This window comes from Clarias gariepinus, chromosome 16 (genome assembly GCF_024256425.1).
Source record: "Clarias gariepinus isolate MV-2021 ecotype Netherlands chromosome 16, CGAR_prim_01v2, whole genome shotgun sequence".
Lineage (NCBI taxonomy): Eukaryota > Metazoa > Chordata > Actinopteri > Siluriformes > Clariidae > Clarias > Clarias gariepinus.
In genome coordinates, this window is record NC_071115.1 from 13,465,175 (window position 1) to 13,487,867 (window position 22,693).

At 40.4% G+C, this 22,693-nt stretch overlaps 1 protein-coding gene across 1 annotated transcript in view; it reads right to left on the reverse strand.

The window, feature by feature from the left end:
- ppp1r9ba (protein phosphatase 1, regulatory subunit 9Ba) overlaps positions 1-22,693 on the reverse strand; it is a 53,195-nt gene that overhangs the window by 13,695 nt on the left and 16,807 nt on the right. The window contains exons 3-5 of the mRNA XM_053514863.1: positions 4,482-4,614; positions 1,652-1,772; positions 235-339 (exon numbers count right to left, since the gene is read on the reverse strand). Coding sequence (XP_053370838.1) covers positions 235-339; positions 1,652-1,772; positions 4,482-4,614 — 359 coding nt within the window. The remainder of the gene's footprint in view (positions 1-234; positions 340-1,651; positions 1,773-4,481; positions 4,615-22,693) is intronic.

Below are 22,693 nucleotides of genomic sequence, written 5' to 3' on the forward strand. Positions count from 1 at the left end.
TCAAACGTTCAAAGCGACCCATCTGGAATCACCAGCACTACCATGGTCAAAGTAACTCGGTCCCCGATGAAGTGAAACTCGTGACATGTTTATGGTGTACACATGTTCCTAATAATGTGGACGGTAAGTGTGCTGTAATTTAACAAGGTTATGATGTCTGATGATTTTGCGTTTACACTCCACTCACATTCACAGCAGGTACAGTATGTAATTACCAGTAACACTGTTGCTTACTTGACAGTCCCGGTGGTGTTTCTCAGGACGGACGCCGCGAAATTCTGCGTCACTCCCACCAGACTGGTGCCGTCGACCTCGACTATCAGGTCATTCACCTGGATCCTGGTGGATGAGGAAAACGGGACAACGTTCAGGAACATGAAACGCACAACCGTGCTTATTAATCTGTTAAGTGTATTTATTCATTAAGCACCTTTAATAATTACACTACTACCATAATGAAGACGAGACTTACACGGATGAATCATCATGTACAGTTACAATTACTGCTTCAGAGGTCTTTTATTGTAAAAGAAATGATTCATTAATTTAATTGTATTGGACTGATGAATTGCTACTCTCTTCCATATTGGATCGGATCGGATCCCTCTGCTCGCTGACGGCTGACGTGAGATCTAATATCTGTTCTACTGATGTACAGTACATGGTCCTAGCAGTACTACTGCTCCTGGACATGCACAGAAATATAGTACGATGGGCTTCACAATTCAGAATGTTAGTTACTTTTTCGCGGGGATCCGTGAGTACAACTGATTTTGGACAAATAGACAGAATCGCGATCGAATCGCAGCGGTCCATGACAGGTTGTCTAGGGAGCGGAACACTTGCTCTCTTGTGTTATCAGATACTGTGACACTAACCAACCACGAGCTCACGCAAGCAGAAGTTGGTGTATAGCACTTTCCTCCGGGGGTGTTACATCTAACATCGTGTGGGCAGCTGTTTGTAAAGATGTGGTGGACTGGCTTCACATGCCTCGAGAGGAGCACGAGATACAGTGGCCTTCAGCCTGGTTGGGGCTGTCGCTTGATGAGGAAGAGATGTCCTGTATGGGTGGGATAATGGGTGGGAATTATCATTTCCGGACAAAATTAGGGAGAAAATAATAGGAGATCTGTAGTAAACCCCTGCACACAGTCTGCGTATACAGAACCAAAAGCTTGTGATTTTCTCTTAAAGTTCAAATCATGCCTTGATTTTAAACAGACCTTGGTCAGAGTGAGACTGATATAAATCTAATCAGTTCAGTCTGTAATCAAGAAGCAAATCTCTAAATGTGTATTATGTGGATTTAAAAAAATCTGCTTTTTGCTTTATTTAGGTTTTTTGGAAGGGGGCGGGGGTAACTCGTTTTATTTTGCGACGGAGAACTCTTTTCTATTTCAATGTGGGCAAGTCTAGCGTTTTCACAACTACAGCGTCGGCTATGTTGAGCTCAGTTTCTCCAGAATACCAAGTCTCAGTTCTTCAAATGTAATAAGTAGTGAACCTTTTAATAGTCACCTGCTCTGTTTCTGCAGAAGAACGAAAATAATTTCTTATTTAAAGTAGAACTAAAAGCAATAAGGAAACAGAAACAGGATTAATTCCGGTTCTCTGGCTCTTTATCTAAATAATACCGTATATTTCTGACCTTCCGTCGCGGTGAGCAGCACCTCCCTCCGTCACGGTCTTGACGAAGATGCCAAGTTTCTCCAGGCCCATGTCTGCGCCAGCGCCCATTCCGATGATGCTGATCCCCAAGCCGTCGCCATCTGAACACAGGATATAAGATCCTCATGGTTTAAACAGCATCAGTAGATTTATAATACAATTCTTTATTGGCAAATGTGGAGATGATTATCCCACTCACTCATTACCGCTTAATTCTGTATTCTGAATATGCAATACTAAGTATCCTGTGAGCCTAATCCAGGAGACTTAGGGCACCCACCTTGTACAGGGCGCCAATTCATCACAGGGCAGACAGACATACACACACTCATTTACACACTACAGGCAATTTAAAAACACCAATGAACCTAACCTGCATATCTTTCTATCTATCTTATCTATCTGCAGGAGGAAACCAGAGTACATGGAGGAAACCCACCAAGCATGGGGAGAACATGCAAACTCCATGCACACAGATGAGAATCGAGCCTGGCCGGGAATCGAACCCGGATCCTGGAGGTGCAAGGCGACAGTGCTAACTACACCACCCTGCCGCCGAGATGATTATCTATTAGTTAAAATATTTTTTTTTTACAAAAGTTAGTTCCGACCAAGTAATCTGATTGGACGAGCGGCATTCTACGATTGGTGATAGACAGGAACAGCGCTGAGACGTTTAACTATACATATCTCTTCACATCTAATAACATTATGTCACCTTAAACAACATTATGTCACCTTAAACAACAATATCTTTCTATCTATCTTATCTATCTGCAGGAGGAAACCGGAGTACCTGGAGGAAACCCACCAAGCATGGGGAGAACATTTAATCATTGCTTCACTCTGAAGGCTGAATCCCAAATCTCTCTCTAACCTAAGGCTGGGCGATAAAACGATAACGATATGTATCGCGATAGAATCAATAAAAAATGTGTTCGATAAAACGTTCGATAATTTTTTTCTTTGTCGGAAGAAAACAGGTCGCGAAGCTAGATTGGTTGCTGTCATGCGCATGATTCAGGAAGTATAAAAGGAGACAAAATGGCGTTTTACATCGCACAGTCATTGAGTGTGCTCATGCCGATTCCGACGCTTCGCCGGATCTTATGTGATTTTGGGTCCAATTCCTGATTGAGTGTGTGTTGCTAGAACGCGGTGTTAGCTTCTCCGCTTTATTTTGTTGTTTTTCGCGGCAGCACAACAGCCCGTTAATTCATGCCCATGCAGTGATGAGAAAGACAAACGAGTCGATGCATGTCCATTCTTTTATTTACCGCGTTGTCAGGCGATATTACAAACTTCCGGTTGGAATCCGTACTTAAATCAAACTAAAAACTACTAAAAGAAAACAGGTTCAGGCTCTATATTCCAGCTCATCTCACATTTCCGCGTTCACGCACATTGGACTGCATTACCCACAAAGCATTGCCTGCACTGGACTACACTCCCGTAAACAGCTGCCGTAAAATCAACCTCTCTCCCGCAACAGCGGGTATAATTGTGTAAACTCTTGCTCTCGGCGTGAGAGAGTTCTTACAATGACTCGCGTGGTTATCCTGCCTGTTCGCGCTATTTCCATGTTTGGATTTACCGTCCACGCTACAAGGGCTAACTGCTAGTCTTCTGGTCCGCTTCCGGTTGACCGTGACAGTTGCATTAACAAAGGCACGCGCTCTCTGGTAACCTAGCAACGTAGGGAGTGATACACTAACGCCAATCATGTAACAGTATCACGTTTGGTTGCGCCATGTCGTTGTCTCATGCTGGTCTGCTGGATTCCTCTTTAAAAGCAGAAAATGCACTTATTTTATTACGCTTTATTAAGCATTTCTTACATTTCTTTTATTTTGCACCGTAAATGTTAAGAGATAATTGTTAAGTGTTCATTGTGACTTTAGACGTATGTTTACATTTTAATTATTTGAGTTTTCCAAGGTTATTGACATTTGTGTCTTAATAACTGAGGGGACTATGATCAGAGGAAGGTTAAGTTTAAAATAAAAATGTTTAAATGTAATATATTTTTCTCCTGGTCCCTATTTTAGATGGGTCATAAAAATATCAATAATTATGGATATCGACCGATATGAAACACTGGTATCGTGATACAGTTTTCAGCCATATCGCCCAGCCCTACTCTAACCCCTAATAAAGGGCACTACTTGGTGTGCACACCCTAGTGCACTACTGTAGCTTTCTATTTAATGCTACTTGCGATTCAACCCTGGAAACTGGAAGTGAACAGAGCTAATATTCTAAAGTGGATTAAATGGAAATATAAAGATGATTAAGGAATTTACAGGACTGTCCACCACCTCCATAGTTTATTCTCCTCACCTTCAGTGTGTTGGCGGAGAAAAATAACTGCCTAAATAAAAAAGAAATCATAATTTGCTGATAATAAATGGTGTTTGTGGAACTTTGTATGAAAGCAGTATCACACAAGATGGAATGCGGTGCTGGATATCAGCACGACTCTGACGACTTGCTTAGTTATATTAGAAATGATTAATGATTCTCTGTTTCGGAGGAGATAAATCGCGTGCCCTGCCACAAACATGTAACAGATTAGTTTGGTGCTGTATGAGCGACAGTCTTTACAGTGCAGCTGCTATCCATTAAGCCACTGGCTTTCAAAAAATCTCTTGGAGCAAAGTAAAATTCTGAGCCAAAAGCTTTACACATAAGAGTCACATAAACATAAACGTTTGTAATTATAGCATTTAGTGATCTGACTTGTGTAACCACCAGCAGGGCTTCGACACGAACCCTGTAAGAGCTAAAACCAGGCTTTAAATGTGTGTTACCTTTCTCCAGTTCTACAGGGAAAAGGTCCAGCCTCTCCACTCTCTTCTCCAGCTCATACTCAGCTGAGGCTGCCATGGGGTCGACGTCATCGTTACGCCGGTCATAATCCTCGTTGGAGTATGTGGTGAACACCTGGAGGTCAAAGGTGAAGCAGCAGGATTAGATATGGATGTTTAGTACATCAAAACAGGTGAGACGGTAGAAGTCAACTCGGAACTCATAATTTATACTAAAATGTATTCTGGGAGTCTAACATCCTGCCTTGATTATGTACAGTAACAATGATATACAGTACGACTTAGGGTGGACGAATAAGCAGTCCTTTGAGAAGCTAGTCCACCAGGTAAGTAATAAATAATAACAACAAAATTATTATCCATGATAATAGACTGGCCAGTCCAATGCTTTGATGAACAGAACATTTACATTTACGCATTTGGCAGACACTCTTATCCAGAGCGACTTACATTTTTATCTCATTACACATCTGAGCAGTTGAGGGTTAAGGGCCTTGCTCAAGGGCCCAACAGTGGCAACTTGGTGGTTGTGGCGTTTAAACCTGGGATCTTCTGAACCGTAGTCCAATGCCTTAACCACTAAGTCACCCCTGACCCACACAAAAAAAAGGTAGCTACTGTAACAATGTACGAGGTTTGTTCAAGTCAAACAGGACTTTTTATTGCACAGAATAATAGAAGACAAACATAAGAAAAAAACCTATTTAAACAACTATAAGTAAAAAAAAATTCTCAATATTAACCCCTGCTACACTAATGCACTTATTCTAGCGTTTCATCAGTGCTTGGATTTAAAAAAGATTTTTTGTAAATAATTCACGTCTGAAACTCATGTCTGAAATAGCCCGAAAAACGTGGGAAATGGCTTGAAGAAATGTCAGAACTGTAGCAATAACAGTTTCCACAGACGGATTCGTCTCTTCCGCAAGCTGACGACGAGTTATCCGTCCTGTTTCAAGGATCAAACGTTGCACAAGCTCAATGTTGACAGGAACGACTGCGGTGTACTCCGAGCCACCTTAGCCAGGATCATTATTCACGGATGTAAAATGTTTGCACCACTCCATTTTTTTTACTACGACTAAGAGTCTCATTACCACACAGTGCTTAAAGTCTTCTGTTATTGTCAATCATGTTTATGCCTTCATTGACGAGAAATTCCCAGTTTGACATCAACACACCTCACAATAACTTATTATGCAGTGTTCCATATATTTTTCTCTTTATGTCTGTCCCAAGGTGGCTTCAAAAGTCAGTACAGAACTCCAGCAGTCTTTCAGGAAACGGCTCAAAACAAGAGATGCCCAAAAGGAGGAAATCATCTCAGCATGTAACATAAGTTCTGATACATTAAGAAAAGTTGGACGTTTGTGTTCAGTGTATACGCAAGTGCCAGAAACTCAGAGGTCTTCGATTTGAGCATTTAAGTGTTTGCCTATTGATCTCGAATTTCAGTCCAGCAGACACAAACTAGAAAAAATTCCAGTCACGAAACAATTAGACCAAAGTCTGTCCTTTTCTAAGCAACTCTCTGAGGCAGAACTTTATAAGGCAAAAAAAGAAAAAAAGGCAGATTCCTGGTCAGCTACATTTTTTTTCAGCGAGGTGACGTAATGGTAGCACGGGATTTATACGTAAGTAATCCTCGACAGATTGATCGTCAGCCATAAACCTGACGTGTGTACTGAAGCGAGCGAATTCGTAACAAAAAAGCTCTGACACACCACTGTGACGCTAATTTAGTTGAACTTTGTTTTGCAAAAAGTCAATAGCGATTAGAGTTGTTTTCTTTCTGTGGTAGCTGAATGATGAAAACATTCCGCGTAACTGCTAGCCTACTAAAGCTAGCCGGCTAAATCTGAGTCGAAAAAGGACATGTAATCTTCTTGTCCCGGGTTTCCGGGCCAGCGATTAGTCCACCCCTGAGACACCAAAAGGAAACAGGCAGGTCACTGCAGGCTTCTCAGATAACACCCGCACCTACGTACAGACGCGGATCTGGGGATGAAGATGATGGAAGGAAATGCCTAATGCCATTATCTAATCTAACTCTCTTCTCTCCATGACAGGATACATTCCATTTTTGAAAGTATCCACGGAACCGACGGAAGGTCTGTATATCTCTCTCTCTGAGTTTGTGCTACTTGGCCAAAACCTTTTAACTGGAGAATTCAAGCTTAAGGCAGACTAAAACACACCCAAATGAACGGTTCTTCACAATCACTGAAAAGCTTAGATTGCAAACTTGATTTGCTGAGCCGGGGAAAAAAAAAATCAGTTCCTTGTAAAACGGAAGTTGTGCCTCAGTCGGCTGTGTAAACATTCCTGTCGCAGTATTTCATACAGAGTATTACTGTACATTTATGCACGAGGGCAAAATGAGAGAGGAATTAGAGGAAGGAACAAGTGAGAGATAATTAAGAGTCTGTGTCAGGAGAATTGAGTTCGTCTACTGGGCAGAAGTGTTGGCCTGTCTCACACCTCATCCACATCTGATGTTACTCTAATGTTGCTCATCGAGTGTGGTGAGTTACACAAAGACGGGCTCTATTCACTCGTACTCGTTCCTGTACACTGTAGTCACGGCAGTCAAATGACATGTTTGGGTCAAAACACATATGTGTCCCTCTTGGAATTGGGAATTATTAATACTAATATGCAAAATTAAAATTTAGTTAGTGGTTAGCACTGTCGCCTTGCACCTCCAGGGTCTGGGTTCGATTCCCGCCTCGGGTCTGTGTGCATGGAGTTTGTGTTTTTCTTCATGCTTGGTGGGTTTCCTCCGGTTTCCTGATGTTCCTAAATGTTCACTAAATTATAGTGTGTTAATGAGCGCATGTGTACAGTAGATTGGCATCCTGTCCAACGTGTACCCTGCCTCGTGCCCAAACTCACCTGGGATAGGCTCCAGGCCCCCCGTGACCCTGAACACAGGGTAAGCCAGTATAGACCATAAGTGAGTGAGTGGTTAAGTAATCACAATCCTGTTTATTATGGTTTGTTTATTCTCATTTGCAAATACCGACAATATCCAAACGCAGAAAATAATGTTTTCATTTTTTTTTATGTGTTTAAACACAATGCACATAATGAAGGTACAGTAACATGAGCTTTTTTAATTAGATCAATTAACTAGCATAAAGAGATGACCTGTGACCTTTACTTGCTGAATCAGGAACTTGCAGGAGATTTTATCCTTTCGGAATCGGGAAGGTGTAGGTCGGTGGGAACACTTAGAAAACCAAGCAAATTAAAGAACATTGTGAAGCTGATATATCACTCTGCTCTGCTAGCACCACATGCAGTCTGCTTGTGCAGAAACGTGCCAAGGGGAAAATAAAGACACTAAGCAGACACTAATAATATTTGTTCTTGCAATGGAAGAGAGAACACCATGGCTCATAGCCAAACAGATCACTAAAGACTTGATGACATTACATCGAAGCTACAAACACACCAAAATGTGCTGTAAAGAAAAAATATATATCAGCGGTTATCTTTTTCCCAGGAAGTGTAGCAGGGAATTTGAGGTTTGTTATAAAAGCCTTGTTCAAGGACCCACGCATGGAGGCTTGGAGGTGCTGGGATTTGAATTGCGAATTAATAGCCTAGTACCTTAACCACTGAGATCCAACAGCCAACAAGGCACTTACTGTAGTGTACAACCCTGGAGCTTTAGCTGAACTGCTGAGCTAGCTAATGTATTTATCATTTGTCCATCCATAAAAGTGAATATGTATATATACATGATACAATAGCCAGTTAGTGTACATACTGTACTGTACAAGGCAACTGTACCAACAATAATAGTGCACTTAGTGATTAGGGAGATACACCATGCATGGAATAACTGCTGAGGAGGGGAATTATTCTAAAATTTCAATAGATGGTGTCGAGAGAAACCGGCGATTAAATAGACATGCTTATGGTTTTATTTACATATTGTATATACAGTAGTTTAGATATTTCATGGTGACTTGACAATAAATCCACACTCTCAATTAGAAATGTTAATTAACGATTAATTCATAATTTAATCGATTAAAAACCTTTTTCATTAAGAAAACAATGAACTGAAAATGTTTTGCACAATATTCTCCGTAGCTTATGTATCTATTAACTTATCCACCACAAGGGGGCACACTTTTAGTTTTCAGCTGCTTTATACTTCATTTTTATTTGGTTCGTTTCAATCATGTCTTGTTTATAGTACTTAAAATCGATACTTGATTAAAAATACAAGTACAGTATCTGATATTTTCTGTACTTAAGAATCAAATGTAATTGTAAAAAAAATTTAGTCTGATATTACACAAATACTTTGTTTTTTGTTGAGTTGTAAGGTTAGCAGTAAAGCTTTCAGAGGGTGCTTCCATGATGCAATCAGTCATTGTTGATTCTACCGGGCCTTCTGCGATTGGCAGCTGGCAAAAGACGAGCATAACGTCACCGACACGAATTGGTTTAGTAATAAGCAACAAGGATGCTTAGCGGAAATGTATCAGAGTAAAAGTACACATCTTATTTAGGAAATGTAGTGGAGTAAAAGTGAAAGTTGCTAGAAATATAAATAATGAAGTAAAGTTTACAGATCTGAAAATCCTACTTAAATACAGTAATGAAATACAACACAGTTTGTCTGATCATTTGTATCACATAACCAAATTTTAAGAAAAAACTCACTCACACACTGATAATCCATAAGGCTTATCCTAGGGGCCCCAGCGCACAAGGACGGGTACAATTTGGAAATTCCAATTAGCCTGTATGTCTTTGGACTGTGGAAGGAAACTGGAACACCCAGAGGAAACCAGTGCTAACCATAAACCAGAAACTGGTTATTAATTTTAATAAACAGAAATGAACATTTTAACGGTTGTATGTCTGTTTGAGTGTTCTGAGAGATAACAGAATATAAACAGGAGTTCTGGATCCAGAAACTTTATATAAGATTTAAGGTAGAAAGTGTAAGATTTGGGGACATGGAGAAATAATAAATAAAATTGATAACAATTAATACACAATACAATAAAATTCTCTTAAAGATCCCTATTTCTCTTCACCAACGTTCTTCATCTGTCATATTCAATCTCAGGTGAATCTGGTTAAGTGCATCATTTTCACACTATATTTCTTTATCCGTTTATTTATCTCACCCCTTCAATGTTTCATCTTGCGATATTACAGTCTTTGTGTCATGCATAAGAGCACACTCTAACGGTGTCTGTGTCTTTCATTTCTGACCGGATTTTCAGTTTGTTCCTTTTCATCAGCTTCCTTATTTTACTGCGTCGTGTTTTACTTCCTTTGCTCTTCTCACTCAAGTGTTCTCTTCCTCTTTATTTAAGCTCTCTTGTAGTCATGCGAACTGTCAGTTGTCTGTGCTCTGATTTCTGCTTTCTCTCGTACCTTCATTATTCCGAAATCCTACACAGTGTATCAGTCCTCTACCGTTATTATCGAACCACGGAGCTCAGTCTGCGTCCCACCCAGAGCGAAACTGCAAAGCCTTTATTCTTTTTTAAATTTTTTTATCATTTCTCTTTAACTCATCTTATGCTTTACCAAACACACTCTGTGTGTACATATCTGTGCATTTGTGTGCGGACAGAAGCAGACGAAGCCATCGCCCTACACTGTGAATGCCATCGCTCTGGTCACATGGGACCATCTCCATGGCAACCCCCAGGCTTTCCTTCTTTTTTTTCCTTTCTTTCTCCTTTTTTCCTTTTCTGTCTTTCCCTTACACACAAACACACTCCTTTTTTTCAACTCAATCTCATTCATTTTTTATTTTTTTTGGGTCACATACTCGATATGGTGATCACATCACATGTCAGTCTGGCTCAAACACACTGATCTGCATTCTTGCATGATTCTGGACAGCATATCGCTTGCTGAAGCAGCAACACACATCATGCTCTATTCCAGCTGCTATCCAGACTTTCATGAGGCGCTGTGTTTAAAACCGTGTGTCTTCTAGAAGTCTCTCTACCTCGCTTACCAGATGTGCCTGAGAGACACATGTGCAACCTCTCTGATATGTATTCAGGGAAATAACAGGTGGAGGTGATAAGTGGGAAACGGAGATTGAAGGGGAGGGAAAAAAATACAGAAGGAAAAGGATACAAGAGACCAGGGGCAGAATGAGAAGACTGAAGCAGAGAGGAGGGAATAAACGAAGAGGCTGAAGAAAAGAAGACGTGACGAGATGCGACAAGACAAGACGAGGGACAAGGAGACGAAACGAGAAGGGCGGAGAAGACGAGATGGGTCGAGACAGCATGAAACTTACTGCAACCAGGGGTAGGAAAAGAAGAGAGGAAATGAGAAGAGACAAAACAGACGAGAGACAGAGAGACGAGACAAGAAGCGTGAGGGCTTTGTTTCAGGCTTCTTTTTTAACGAACAGCTCAAACTGTACATGATGATAATTCTATGCCATTTAATCAATTTCACAGGCAACCATGCTCAGTTTCTTCTACCTCTATTTGTGTGTGTGTGTGTGTGTGTATACACAGAAAGCAGCTGGTCTGGCTACTGTTATTTCTCCAGTTCTGCTTGACTCAGCCATTCTCGAAGTCCCGAAGGAATGCAGAGGATGATGATGATGCTTTAGCGCATAACAGCCAGCAGTCTGCTTCCCATACACACACACACAGTGCAAGTACATATAGCTAACCGTTCACTCAAACACACTCTCACACACACACATGCGCAAACACACACTTACAAAGGATAAAATGCTATAAGCAAGTCAATGTGCTATAAGCAAGCAGACTCTCATGCCTGCATACACACACACACACACACACACACACACACACACACACACACACACACACACTCTATATAAGCTACACCTATGAATAACAGAGCCTAGTAGTGACATACAAAATCAGCCAGATACACAACCACACACCCACACACCCACACAGAAAATGTAATTACTTGCTGCTTCTAAACCTTGCGTAGAGGAGGATGAATAAAACAGAATGGCGCAGCACACACACACTTACACACACACACCCTCACTTACACACACGCACACTCAGGCAAGACATGACTATGCATTAGTAGAATAACAGCATTAGGCATTTCTTTTGCACCAATCTATTTTGTACCCTCTACGTCCTCTTACTGTTGTAAATGCTGAATATTCAGTATGTCCACTGACAACTTTAATAGGAACGCCTGCACAGTGTTTTCATCCTTTAGCCAGACAGATTCAGTGACTTGATACCTCCTATAGCCTCAGAGTTATGTAACATCACTTTTTTTACTACCTTAGGTGTACCTCAAGGTTCAGTGCTCAGGCATCTGTGTGTTGCATGTTCTGAGATGCTTTTCTGTTCAGCACGGTTGTAACGAGTGATTATTTAAGTCACAGTGACCGATCTGCTCATACTCCTCTAGTCTTCCTAATTAACGTGTCTGCTGCTTACTGGAAATAGGGAGGGAAATCGATTCAGTTATGAATCGCGATACTTTTGTGTGGCGATTCACGTACCCAAATTGATTTTTTTAAAGACTATTTTGACACTTATAATAGAGAGAAACCAGTCGATGAGCCAGTGGTCAGAATTGGCTGTTTTACAGTACATTTTCATAGGCTATGACTGGTGATTGGCCAATCAGCCTCATATATTACTGATTCAACACCGAGCGAGCGCAGAAGCTTTCTGAGTGGTGCAACAGAATTGCATTTCTTATTGCGTTACATTATCAAAAATCATGCTTGTTGAAAGCCTTTGCTTTCAACTTGTTGATCTGCCTTTTTCTCCAAATACAACTGAGCGAATTAGACACAAACCCATTCATTATGCACGCTTACACAAGCGAGTAAAAATTAGTCGAAATCACGTGCATGAGAAGCCCAGCATGCCCACGTCAGAAGCCATACGCAGCCATAAACACACACCCGCTCAATTCTGTCAAGTTGAGTTTTGAGACCTTGGAGGCTTTCGAGGAGGTAAAACTGCACTGTTTCTTTATAATCTTACTGTACAAACGGTACACTCTGAACTACACATTACATATTTTCATTCCAAGTTTGTGTAGAAATAATAATGTACAGTACGTGCTGCTGAGTTAAATGTTCTACTCATATTTAAAGTTAGTTTGTATTGTTTAAATGCTGCCACTGGCTTTAAGTGAGAAAAAGACATGGGCTACATTTAATAACTTTTTTTAATAAATTGTAACAAATTTTAATATTGAATCAGGCTCTTACTTATAGAATCGCAATTTTAATCGAAGCGGCACCTACAGGTATAGTGTAGATTTACATTTAGGCTTTTGGCAGACGCTCTTATCCAGAGCGACTTACATTTTTTTAAAAATCTCATTACACATCTGAGCATTAAGGGCCTTGCTCAAGGGCCCCACAGTGGCAACTTGGCGGTTGCGGGGTTTGAACCTGGGATCTTTAGAACCGTAGTCCAATGCCTTAACCACTGAGCTACCCCTGGCCGGGAGGTGACTGGAGATTTCCATCCCTAATTCCCTGGAAATGCAGTTGTGCATGAAAATCTCAGCTGTTTTATACAGACACACCCTGTCAGGCTCCACCCTCCATGCCATGGGCACAAGCTTTTCACCTGCATACACACTGAGGATCCCTGCCACATGATGAACTGTTTGGATGAATCTCTAGGTGTACAGATTTTTAGTAAAATGGCTAGTTGGTGTATACACACACACACACACACACACACACACACACATATCCACACACATTTATCGTACTGTTCTTGTGCAGAGTTTTCACTGCTATAATTATTAATTAAGTTAATTAAACCTAAACCTTACCCTAACTACGATTACCTAAAAAAAATATTTTGAATCTTTTCAGTTTGATGGAACTGGCCCACAAGGTCAAAAAGGTCAGATATTCCTAGCCATGCGGAGACATTTCGTCCCCACCCAAAATATACAAGCATACCCAGACACACTTGCACAAAAACCAGCGAAATTCAACATAGCCATAGCCAATTCTAATAGCCAGCACATGTGCTTAGTCTGTGAGCATATATACGTAATCTGTGTCTAGTCAAGAAAACCACTTGTGTGTGTGTGTAAGTGTTTTCTTCCTCACTTCGCAATTTTGGATCAGGCAGCTGCTTTTACGCCTCTCTCATGACCAGAGAAAACCAGGCACTCCTGGCCCTATTTTGACACCCGAGCCTGGTTGCTATGGCGATCGCCTTTCTGCACATAAAGGCGACAGCACGCACACACACACACACACACACACACACACGCACAACATGGAGTGCTCACAGGCGAGCCCCTAGGCATTGGAGGAGGTTGCGACAACTATTCTTAGCACTGCGGGTTTTGTCCATTGACTCTAGTCTAGAACAGCAAGCCTTGTGTGTTTCTAGAAAACAAAGAGAAATACATGCATGCATGCAGCCGTGTTGCAGGACAGGCTAGATGTAGGACAGAGAAAGACAGACAAGATGGAAGACGATGGTGTAGAATTTTCGTTTCCAGAGATACACTTATTAGCAAGCCCTACCTAGTCCTGTCACTCGGTTGCCTGGAAACTGTGCCCTTAATTGTGCTGATAATATACGCGTATATTTAGCTGACTTGCTGTATCACATGGATAAATGCACACTTGTACCTTTTCACTTGCTTGTTTACATCCTAAAAAGCCTCTCATGTTGCCTTGGCAAGGTTAATTGCCACCCTGAATTAAAATATCCCTGAATCTGGTAATTACCAACCATTAAAATATAAACATGTATGACAAACATTTTTAATAACGTTCAAGAGGTGACGAACAAGATCTCAACACTTTTACCCACACTGAACATGAATTTGGTTTAATTCATTACAACTCTATTTTATTTATACAGAGCTTTTACGTCATTGTCATTATCAAAAAGCAGCTTTACCGAATTAAAAAAAAAGGCATAAAAATTTAAATGTGTATAAATCACAGTTAACAAATTGCGGTGGCCATAAGTAAGGTACATTATGATTTACCGCAAGGTTTGGCGCTGATTACATTTCCATCTTCCCGCACAAATTAAACGTTTAATTTTTTGCCGGCCCTCACGGAAGCCTGCGGACCTTGCAGAACTTCGCAGAACGTTAGCGGGCAATCGCGGCGGCTCACGGTGCCTAACACCGCATCTCACCGTGAGTCACACCGCATAGGTGAGATAGGGGTATAATGAGCAAGCCGAGGGCAACGATGGCAAGAAAGGAACCTCGAGAGGAACCTGACTCAACAGGGAACCCATCCTCATGTGGGTGATATCAGATAGCAGAGATTGATCTGCAGTCATACAGTGTGTTAGGAGGCTGGAAGTTCAGTATATCAGGAGAGGTATACTTTGTATCAGGAGAGGAATCTCAGATACAAAAGATGTATCTGGCATCAGGGACACCTTCAGCCCTGGCATTCACATGTATGCTCCCTTAACAGGTAACACCTACAGTATCTAATCGTGCTGGCAGACCAACTACACCCCTTTGTGACATCTGGATTCCCTGATGGAATCACAATCCGATCAGTGTCTACAGTATATTGAAACCTGAAAGATCCGCCACTGACTAGCTGGTGCTAGAAACCATGGCATGAGGTCTAATGGGGTCCATGCCTCGAAGAGCCAGACAAACAAAGGGGACATACAGGCAGATGGCTTTAATTTTATAATTTATAATTTATAATTTTGATATAGACATAAAAACGTACAATGGCACCAAATATTATCTAAACCAGCTGGAATGGGTACAGAAATGTGTCAAATGGTATGAATTACTGGCCAAAATTATATGGTGGACTGAACAGCCTGCTGAGTCATTCACCCTTCAGGCAACAGCAAAGAAAAAACACGGACGGCTCAGACACAACATTCGCTTGCCATGTCTAACCAGGCTAGTGATTTCTGCTTAACAAACTCTGGCAATACACATTAAACTGCAATGATATACAGTACAGTCACTACTACTATCACTGTCTGCACGGCTCCCATTTAACCACACTACAACCTCTGTGATAAAACACACAGCTGTACAGCTGTTCTTATAAAAATGAAGCCTGTTATTTTTTTTATAGACGTTTTAAACATATTTTAACTATTTAACAAGTGATGCAAAGAATCTTCACTGCAACAGAAAGTGGCCTTGCTTTTTTTTTTTTCTCAAGCATATAGGCAAAGACCAAAGAAGAAACAGGAAGCCAGCTACAACAACAGGAAGTTGTGGATTGTGATCAGCAGGGGAAACATTGCGAAACCATCAGCGTCGGTCTAACATATAGAGTTGCTCACATGGCCAGGGTATAGCTCAACTCTCATTCTTGCAACAGAGCACAGAAATAATAAAAAAATCTAACAGGAAAATTCTTTAACATTGACATTAAGGCTTCATCACCGACGTTATCGAGATTCCCATTAGTCATTCTGGACTGTTGACTTTAATGGCTGCTGGGTAACATTGTCTTACAGGATAATTATAACCTAAAAAAAGAATGGCCCGGGATCCTCGGTCTACAAAACATCAGAAAAGGAAGAGCTATTGTTTTGTTAGAAAGAACGGGTATATAATAAAATTTTTTCCATGGCATGGTTTTGTTGCTTGGAGAAATATAAAGAACACAAGATCACATAACTACAGTGAAACCTCAGATTGCGAGGAACACGGTTTGCGAGTGTTCCCCAAGACAAGCAAAGATTTTTATATAAATTTTGACTTGAAAAACGAACAAGTCTTGGTTTACGAGTATCATGTATCACGAATGCGCTTCTTGTTTTGACGCCAAGCGTCACATGATCACAACTGAGCCAACGTTTTTTTCTCTTTCATGCACTGCGGAATTGCGGGTAATTGTCCCCCCAGCTGGGTTTTAGTGCGCGTCTCTTACTGGTATAATCAACATCCGTGCCTGTGTGTACTGTGTACTATAACACTGTGACCACGTGTGTGTGCGTAAAACATATTTTATTTTGTGTCTGCAAGCGTGTGTGTACAGAGCGGGTGTAAAATAAAAGCAAGTCTCATTAGGTACCAGCCTCAAGTCTCATTCAGTATCAGCCTGCTCTTTGTGTCTATGTGTGCATGCGTAATTGGACACCGTGCCACACACACACACACACACACACACACACATATGCACGCACACAGACCCCTCCTACTTTCGCCTTCACAGACACACACACACACTCTTTCTCTCTGCTCTACACAGAAACACAAAGTTAAAGTGCAGGTTAATTTGTTTTATTTTTACTTTACAGCAGTGATTCTGTTAGTGTGTTGCTCAATAGAGAGATTTCTTGTTTATTTTTCCGATAAAACAGTGTTTCCGTTGTGTGCGCGCGTGAGGGGCCTCCTTACTTTAGCTTCACACACATACACACATACTGTGGACACACATACACAGCGCCTGTGCGCACAAATGGAAACACTTATCTGTCTGGATTTATTTTTATGTTTTTTAAGGGTAAAGTGCCGGTTAGTTTGTTTTATTTTTACTTTATATTTTGTATTATTAATTGTTATGTATTTATTTTTTTGGGTTGTGGAACGAATTATTTAAGCTCTATTATTTCTTACAGGAAAATTCGATTTAGTTTACGAGTGTTTTGAAATATGAGCCTGCTTTCGGATCAAACGATTATCCTTGTAATCCGAGGTTCCACTCTAATTTGAAAACATAAAATGACTGACAAAATTTCAGGATTTATTCAGTGCCTGTGAAAATCTAACAGTATCTAAAATCATGTGCGGGATGCTACTGAATCACCAGGGTTTACCCGATACTGTAAATGTCGCTCCTACCACACATGACAGGATGCTCTAAGTATTTTCGAATGCATAACCTGCAGAATTATAAATGAATGGCAACATTGTACCACTTCCAATGCAAACATATACATTTTAAATGTATTTAAGTAATAGACTTTTCAGTCAGTGTATAAATTCTATACATGAACTGACACACAAAAGAACTGCAATATGCAACTAAATCGACTTTGCTTCCCATCTCTGACGGTGTCTGTTTATAATGTAAGACAATCAACTGCTGAATCAACTGGTTAACCCCACATTAACCCCAGTTGAAGTCAAGTTACCACAGTGACATCCCTCCCAGCAGCAACAGTATCAATTCCCACAATAATTCATAACAACTGGCAACCAGCGATGTTCTCAAACACCACATGTATCTGAACACACCTGGAGGAAAGCACTAACGGCAATCTTCTGACTACATATGAGCTCACCCACAATTCTACAGTATCATTAATACTGTATATCCACAACTTCCTCCATGTGTCATTAATCCTAAGCAGACATGATGGTTAAGAATAAACAATATGAAAGATTTTCGGCACACACTCTAACAGAGGGTCTTTCTTGCTTTAAGAGCTGATCATTAAAACAGGGGAGAACCCAGGCGGAGGCTGAGAAGCGTCAGATCATCAGAAGGAGGAACAGAGTCTACTGCAGCTCTCCTCACTGGATTGGCTACACCGCCGACAGAGGAAGGTGTGAAAAAGAGAGATGAAGTGAGACAGAGCGGCAGTTTACCGTTCAGTGCAATGAAACTGTTTGTCCTTGACGGGTTTAAGATGAATGGCACAGGATGTGTGGCCAAAGAGAGGAGTGACTGATTACGAGCTTCCTCTAGCACCTAATAAAGTCATAGTCTGATTCATTTGTCTCTCTTTGTTTTCAGGATGTTCTAGCCAGATCTTTTTCACAAGACTGCATGTATTTCTGAACTCCAGCAAACCAGGACGTCTATTCACAGGGCAATTTCCTGATTTATATTCTCAATTAAATCAGTTTTATTCTGAGCTGAGAGATTTAACACTTAAGTTATGCCAATTGTATAGTCCAAACACTCGCAAAGGCACAATGACACTTTACCTTTTCTGATTCTAATCCTGTATTTTTCTTTAACTGCAAGGTTTTAAAATTATTGCATCACTTGAAGCATATTACGCTCAAGGCAAATTATGCTTCATGTAAAAAGCCCATCTTAACAGACCTTGGCTTTACTTCAGTGCAGGAATAAATACATAACCATTACAACTTACAAAAAAAAATTACAGCTTTTTAAAAAATATTGTGTTTGAAGTATTTCCACGCCGCTGACATGACAGGAACACCCACACACGCTTTGTTAAATAGCTGCTGTTATGGTAACTTAGGTGGCTACTATTATTATCACATGACCTACTTTTTGTTGCTTTATACCACTGTGTTGTGGAATTGTTGAACCTGATTGGTCAGAGGTTAAATAATCCAGAGGTTAAATAATCTCATAGTAATGCAGACTACAGGGCGCAAGGCAGTCTGATCATGCCTCAAGCGTATTGAGAAATACTTTTAATACTTTCAATAGCTTGATGGCATCCAAGTGCTAGTGAATTACACAGATCTGTGCCTTATTGTAGAGAAGTCCCAGATTGACTTGAACACCCCTCATAATATCATAATACTGCATATACAGCAGAAGCCTCCATCAGATAATCAAATAATCAGTAGAGTAGTGTGTTGTTTATGTAATCACCAGACAAAATGTTGTCCTGATATCAAAGTCAGATTGTCTTTGATGTCTATGATTGCAAATCATAAATTATTAACCTAAAATCTCAGAAAGACACCTCTCTATCCACAAATCCCTTCACCTGGCCAAAACCAGCTCTAAATCGGCAAAACTAATCACATCAATGGACAAGAGAAGCGTAAACATGATAACAGTCGTACTTGAATCCCATATTATTGTTGATGGTTTGAAAGCGACGTGAGGTAATGCTTTAATCCGCCTGGATGTGACGCTAATCCCTGAGAGACAGGGTCCTGGATTAACCTTTAACAGAAAGTGTGGCCATGTGCTACTCCTGATCTCTGACAGGACTGTATCAAGAACAGCGGTGTTGTTGGGGTGTTAAACATTTACCACCTCTCTTTAGAAGATATGACTAATCTTATGCAAAGGACATTCTTCAACAGTTCCGTAAGTGGATCTGTTATGCAAAGTTCACTTTTAGGTCAATTTAGATATTTAGACTGCTCTCCAGTGTGCATGCAAAAGAAAAAATCCATGCCATGTCTTTTTTTTTACTTTTTTTTTATCGACCAGTGCTTAAAAAATCCAATTCAATTTCCCCCCAAAAAATTATATAAAAAGATAATTGTCGCTCAGATCTGCTGTTGTCTGGTGGGGAGGGGCTTAGCACTAGCTGATTTACATAAACACTGAAATGGTGCATTAGGAAGAGGAGTGAAACAGAGGTTTTGAGGTATGCGTTATCTGAGGCGTTATCTGATTACGCATTATCAAGCGCATTATCTGAGGAGTATTCCAGCTGAAGCATTAGCAGACACACTCAGGAGTTCTGAGACCTTGTTAAAGAAATAGTAAAACCTTTAATGGTAGAAGGTGTGACAAATTATGAGTAGCAACACATGAGCTGCAGTAGACTTACAGCGTACAATGTGCACCAATATGGTCTAATACAGTACCTAAGCAACCGAGGTCCTTGTGTATTTTCTTCTGAATAAACGCATGCGAACATGATAACAGCACAGAAAAATGTGCACAGTGATTGACAAACAGGGTCCATCTAGGGTTGTAGCTTTCACCTAGACGCCGGTAAGACGGCTAAACCAGGTCGATCCATTGATGAATATAGTAAATACACAGTAAAGGTGTTATGTGTTATGATCAAAAGCCATCCTTTCCACTAACAGAATAAGTTTGAATGACGTTTGGTTTTAAACTTTCGGTTTCTTTTTCAAAACCATGTGCATTGCAAACTTTGAATTATGAATTTTCAAAGAGATTCACAGAATTTGCATTCGGATGTCGAAATAAGACACAGGTACCAATATTGAATAAAATGAATAGCATGTTTACATCTTTGAGCATTTTTAAACATAAAGTGTTAACTGGACACGGCCTAAAATAACATGTCTTATCTGTTTTGTGCTATCTATGTGAATAGATCAATTAAACACCCAGAGTCATGATCTAAGAATGAAAGGACAAGGACGGCATCTCAAAATAAAAAGAACGTTTCTAAACCTGATAAAAATAATTTCTGCAATAAGCCTGGTTTCCTGTTTGGTATTCACCACATACTTCCGATGACAACAGCAGTCTGTAAAGGCCTTCTTCGCATTAGTGTTAAAAATTCCAATGCAGTTTAGCCAACTATTCTGCACCCAAATGGCACAATGCCTGTTTCTTTTAAAACCAGCCAAACTCGTTGCAATCGAGGCTCAGATTTCAGCCGTTCTATGGCCATTTATTGCCGTATTCACACCTCAAATACACTGCATTAGGCACTCTAACTAGGAGAATCATTATGCAGCATCAATTACATGCAACAAAAAAAAAAGGAAAAGTCAAATACCCCTGTGCATAGATTCATGCTAGAGGTGCTTCTACACCGTGCAAAACAACAGCATCTGAGCTCACTGGATGTGGATGTGATTAACAGAGGGAATCGTGATTACAGATCACTGATGAATTTTCCATAGGAGCGTCCCAGGATCTGTTTGCGTGTTTCGCATTAACGGGGGAAAAAAAGGGGCTCTTCGAAGTTAACTCCAGAAGTTCACCTAAAAAAAACTCCTTATAGAGGTAACTCGGTTATATTACTACCTTGCAATGCTTTATAAAGAGAAGGCTCTCTCATGCCTAGACATCCAGGCTGTCTCTTCCTGATGTCTCTTCCTGCTCGTATATTATAAGCTTTTTTATGTATATTATATTATGTAATATATATTACGCTTTTTTTAAGTTAAATGTCCAGGAAGTCTATCTTAGCAGGTACGTTTATATGGACTCTAATATTCTACTAACGTTATGCACAATCGGAATAAAAATGCAATGCGATGCCTCAATCTGAACAGTCTGACTGAACCGGTTGGGACTGGAATGATTTTTCAATCAGAATGAGAGGGGTGGTGTAAACCTTTCATAACCAATTTGAATGGTAAACACTTCATCTGATCGTTTCTCTTTTATCTGAATAAATATATTCTTTCTGAGCACATTTGCCCAATGTTAACATTATTCTTTCCTTCCTGATCTGTAAATTCTGAGAGAACACCGATCTGCGAGAGCACCTGTCATTAATTCAGACTTTTATCCTCTGGCTTTTTGGCAGAAGAAGAGACAGTGATTAGCATGCCGTTTCATACATATTAAAGCAACTAACCAAAGTTATCGAATCCTTTTCGAGAAGCGGGGTACACCCTGGACAGGGTGCCAATCCATCGCAGGGCACACACATACACGTTCATACTGTACACTACGGGTAATTTGGGAACGCCAATTACATGGGGGAGAACATGCAAACTCCATGCACGCAGAGGCTACAGGGGCGACAGGGCTAACCACTAAGCTACCTTGGTCTATACCAAGATCTCGTTGTATATCAGCAATAATGTGGAATAAAAGGCAAAAGCTTAGCATGTTTACGACTGAAATGTAAAATGGATATCATACATTAATATTTTCCACATTCTGTGTAGAAAGCTGTATTATATCTGTCTGTGAATATTCTCAAATTTCAAAAAAGGTTAGGACCTATGATCTTAAACACACGCATTACACATCTGTAACAAGCAACAGATAGATAATATAGTTTATAGTTTAATATTCACTGCCTGGACAAAAAGCCACCATTTCAGAAATGCCACAGCTATATTTATTAGTAAGAGTAAGAAAGTTTCTACATGCACAGTGCAATAAGAACTCACACAAAATAACCACTTTGTTTTGTGAGGCTACTCGGAAGAAAGGCTTCAATGTGCTTGAGTTCTAAATGGTTGGACTTATTGGACTAGCAATGGAAAAAGGTCACATGGTCTGACGAGTCCAGATTGACCCTATTCCAGATCAATGGGCGTCTCAGGGTAAGAAGTAAAGCTCATGAAGCGATGCACCCATCATGAATGACCAGGTTATCACATCAATACATTTTTTTTTTACTTCTATGATGGCACAGGTAGTGGTGCTGGATGCAGCATGGGGAATCAAGGGTGATTAATACAACAGTGATAAATTGGTGATTTGGGGGTTTGAACCTGGTGCCTTCTGAACCGTAATCTAACCACTAAGCTACCCAGGACGCCCCAGATACCCCTAGACAACACAGATATATACATCAGTAGTGCTGCCTTCATGTACGCAAATGCAACACAAAACCATTTTTATA